The sequence below is a fragment of the Apis dorsata genome, unplaced genomic scaffold, assembly GCF_000469605.1.
Source record: "Apis dorsata unplaced genomic scaffold, Apis dorsata 1.3 scaffold_52, whole genome shotgun sequence".
In the NCBI taxonomy this organism is placed as follows: Eukaryota; Metazoa; Arthropoda; class Insecta; order Hymenoptera; family Apidae; genus Apis; species Apis dorsata.
In genome coordinates this window covers 3,473,888-3,474,555 of record NW_006263353.1, presented here as the reverse complement: position 1 = coordinate 3,474,555, position 668 = coordinate 3,473,888, and the positions used below count along the sequence as shown (strand labels likewise).

The 668-nt window shown below is 50.7% G+C and overlaps 1 protein-coding gene across 1 annotated transcript in view; it reads right to left on the bottom strand.

Annotated features, from left to right (window-relative positions):
- Positions 1-273: 273 nt before the first annotated feature.
- Positions 274-668, bottom strand: part of LOC102681226 (probable G-protein coupled receptor No18) — a 113,869-nt gene continuing 113,474 nt past the window's right edge. The window contains exon 5 of the mRNA XM_006609361.2: positions 274-666. Coding sequence (XP_006609424.1) covers positions 416-666 — 251 coding nt within the window. The 3' untranslated portion in view covers positions 274-415. The remainder of the gene's footprint in view (positions 667-668) is intronic.

The window sequence follows — 668 nt, the reverse complement described above, 5'->3', positions numbered from 1 at the left end:
CCTCGATGATATCGGAAGTTGCGTATCCGAGGAGCTGTTGGCGAAACACCGTTCGCGGTTACATTCTCGAGATTCGAAAGATTCATCGTCGTTCGACGTAGCCGTCGAATTTTCAGGCTCGAGCTTTTTAACTCGTGGAAAGACGCGGTCGCGCTCTTTCAAAAAATCCTTCTCGAGAAACGTTTCTCTCGTGTCTCGAACGAATCGTCCATGTATTCACGCGCGTTTGTATACGTAAGAAAAAGAGAAATAACGCGTCTCTTTAATCGCCGTTTCCTTCTCAAATGCTCTTGCTCGATCCTACGATCGACGTTCCACCCCGGTCCAATCGCGAGAGCGATCCGCACGCCCCACGATTCTCGTTTCTTTTACCTGGAAGAACTGGCTCGCGAACGTTCGTCCAGGGACGACGGGATTATTTGAAGAGTATCCTGCGGAACGCTCGGCGGAAGTCCTTGTTGAAGACGGTGTAAATGAACGGGTTTAGGGCAGAGTTCATGTAGCCTAGCCAGAACGCGATCACGAACGCCTGGATCGGTATCTTGACGTTTGGGAAAAGAGGTTTCGCGATGTAGAGGACGAAGAATGGCAGCCAGCAAGCGATGAAGCTGCCCATTATGAAGCCAAGTATCAGCGTGGCTCGTTTCTCCTTCTTTCTCGCCAGTCTC